At 38.0% G+C, this 2,802-nt stretch overlaps 1 protein-coding gene across 1 annotated transcript; it reads left to right on the top strand.

Annotated features, from left to right (window-relative positions):
• Positions 1-1,230: 1,230 nt before the first annotated feature.
• On the top strand, positions 1,231-2,320 carry LOC110337877 (putative olfactory receptor 52P1). The gene has a single exon (XM_021220937.1). The coding sequence runs from the start codon at positions 1,320-1,322 to the stop codon at positions 2,271-2,273; it is 954 nt and encodes a 317-aa protein (XP_021076596.1). The 5' UTR covers positions 1,231-1,319; the 3' UTR covers positions 2,274-2,320.
• Positions 2,321-2,802: the final 482 nt, after the last annotated feature.

Genomic DNA, 2,802 nt, shown 5'->3' with positions numbered 1-2,802 from the left:
AATAAGAATATTTTAGAAATATATTTACATCACCCCAGAATAGCAGTTTTTGCTGGTAAATAAGAAAAAATAGTTTGTCTCTTCAAAAGTCTTATTTAAACTTTTAGGCAAGAAAGATTTTGCCAAGGAATGTATATCTGAATAAAACTGTGTCAGGAAGGGTGCAGGTAATGGTCCAAAATTTTCTGCTAGATTGAGGCTAGATCCCAGGAAGAATGATTCATGATAATTGTAAATGCTAGAAGACACAGTGAGAGCAGACATGCTTGGGGCTGACACGAAATCCCTGAATGGTGTGTATTTCAGCCTTCCCCTCACCAGGCAGGGAGAGCTGCTGCATTAGAGGAAGGGCTCAGCCTACAGACCTGTGGCTCCCTAAGAGTCTATTTCCAAATCAAGAGCCCACATTTAACAATTTAAAATGTTTTACTGTGTATTCTTTCTATTTCTTCATTTTCTATGCTTGTATTCACCTGTCCACAAGCCCTTCTCTTTAAAGACTTAATCTTGGCAAATAGAAATGAAAAGTTTCAAATAGGACAGTTTCAAGTAAGGTAGTCTCTAGCTGCGGGTAGACACACAGTAATTATTTCATTGAGCTGTGTCTCTGTGGCCACTTTCAGGAAAAACAACTCTGAAATGATCACCTTGCCTTTGCTTCCTTTATTTGTGTTTGAAGCCCCTTTCCAGCAACCTTTTCTGCTCAAGAGACTTTTTTTCATATTATACACTGAAGAGTCACACAATTTTGAAATGGAAGTATGTACAATTTTCCTGTTGACAGTATAAAATGTGCTCTAGTTTACTTTTAAAAATGACAAAGGATTTATAGCCATAATTTATATTCTTTGTTTTTTTTTCAGATCCTATTAGAGTGACTAATTATTTAGTTACACTCAGGTTAAAATTATAATTTTAAAACAACAGACTATTCTTACATCTGCTAAATAATGTGTAAAGTATTTTCCTATCATTCCTGAATCTGATTTATTTTCTTGAGAAGAAAATAGCCAGCAATAATGGTATTCACTATCTTATTACATACCTAGTACTAAACACAGAAAATGACTAGAATTGAAAGAAGCGTTGAAACTCAGAAAAAATAATGAAGAAACATATTTCCTTTTCAGATTGAAATACTAAACATTAAAGAATAAACCTATTTATTTTAGTATTTTTAGAAGTTTGGTTGAGACAGTCCTTCTTGGAAAGTATTTTCAAGTTAACCTGGACCACAGAAGACCTTATAATGTTATTTTCTGTTATAGAATATTACCCTTGGTTTTTTCTACCAAACATACAGCAAGTTGGATTTTAACATGGTAGGCAATATTACTCATCAACAGATTGCATCTTTCTTCCTGGTTGGTATTCCTGGCTTGGAGAATGTTCACTGTTGGATTGGCATCTCTGTTTTCCTCCTGTTTGTCCTGACCCTGCTGGGGAACAGCATAGTCATTGCTACTATCAAGCTGGAACCAAGTCTCCACCAGCCTATGTATTTCTTCCTTTGCATGCTGGCAATGAATGACATGTGTCTTTCCTCTTCTGCAGCTCTGAAGATGCTTGGCATCTTCTGGTTTGATGCACACTGGATCAACTTTGATGCCTGTCTAACTCAAATGTATTTTATCCATACACTGTGCATCATGGAGTCAGCCATCCTAGTAGCCATGGCGTTTGATCGCTTTGTTGCCATTTGCATCCCTCTTCATTATGCATCAATCCTGACAACAGCTATGGTGACTAAACTAGGTCTAGTTGGCCTGATGAGATGTGTGCTCATGGTTTTGCCATGCCCGCTTCTGATTAAGAGGCTGCCTTACTATACAAAATATGTTATTCCCCATGCCTACTGTGAGCATATGGCTGTGGTGAAGTTGGCAAGTGCCAACACTCTCATTAACAGAGCATATGGAATTTCAGTGGCACTTTCAGTGATAACAGTGGACCTAGGACTCATAGCAACATCTTATGTAAAAATCCTCCAGTCGGTGTTTCGGCTCTCTTCCCAGAATGCCCGCTCTAAAGCCCTGGGTACATGTGCTGCTCATGTCTGCACTATCCTTGTCTCCTATACACCTGCACTCTTTAGCTTCCTATCTCATCGTATTGGCAAGAAGGTCCCTCCAAGCGTTCACATTATTTTTGCAAGCATGTACCTTTTAGTACCTTCTGCAGTTAATCCAGTGGTGTATGGTGTCAAGACAAAACAGATTCGTGATCGAGTTATAGATCTTTTCTTTACACACAAGAAATTTTCTGAAAAGTAAAAAGTACCAAAACCCTTATTTTAGTAGATTATGTTTTGTGCAGCCAGGATACATTAACAATAATTAAGTCTGTTTTAAAATTTTAATTTTATTTAGCTAATATTTCTTTTTTTCTTTTCTTTTATTGTATATTTTCCTTATTTACGTTTCAAATGATATCCCCTTTCCCGGTTTCCCCTCTGGAAATGCCCTAATCTATGACCCCTTCTCACTGCTTCTATGAGTGTGCTCCCTCACCCTCCCAGCCACCCACTCCCACCTCCCTGCCCTGGCATTCCCCTATACTGGGACATCGAACTTTCACAGGACCAAGGGTCTCTCCTCCCATTGACGCCCAACAAGGCCATCCTCTGCTAAATATGTGGCTATAGTCATGAGTCGCTCCATGTGTACTCTTTGGTTGATGGTATAGCCCCTAGGAGCTCTGGGAAGTCAAGGACATAGTTCATGATTTAATATGCTGCTATATTCTCTACTTTATATTATATAAAATATTTATAAAATTGTATAATTTGATTACCTCACTTCC

This window comes from Mus pahari, chromosome 1 (assembly GCF_900095145.1).
Source record: "Mus pahari chromosome 1, PAHARI_EIJ_v1.1, whole genome shotgun sequence".
In the NCBI taxonomy this organism is placed as follows: domain Eukaryota; kingdom Metazoa; phylum Chordata; class Mammalia; order Rodentia; family Muridae; genus Mus; species Mus pahari.
Note: the sequence above shows the minus strand (reverse complement) of the source record. Positions and strands in the feature narration are given on the sequence as shown.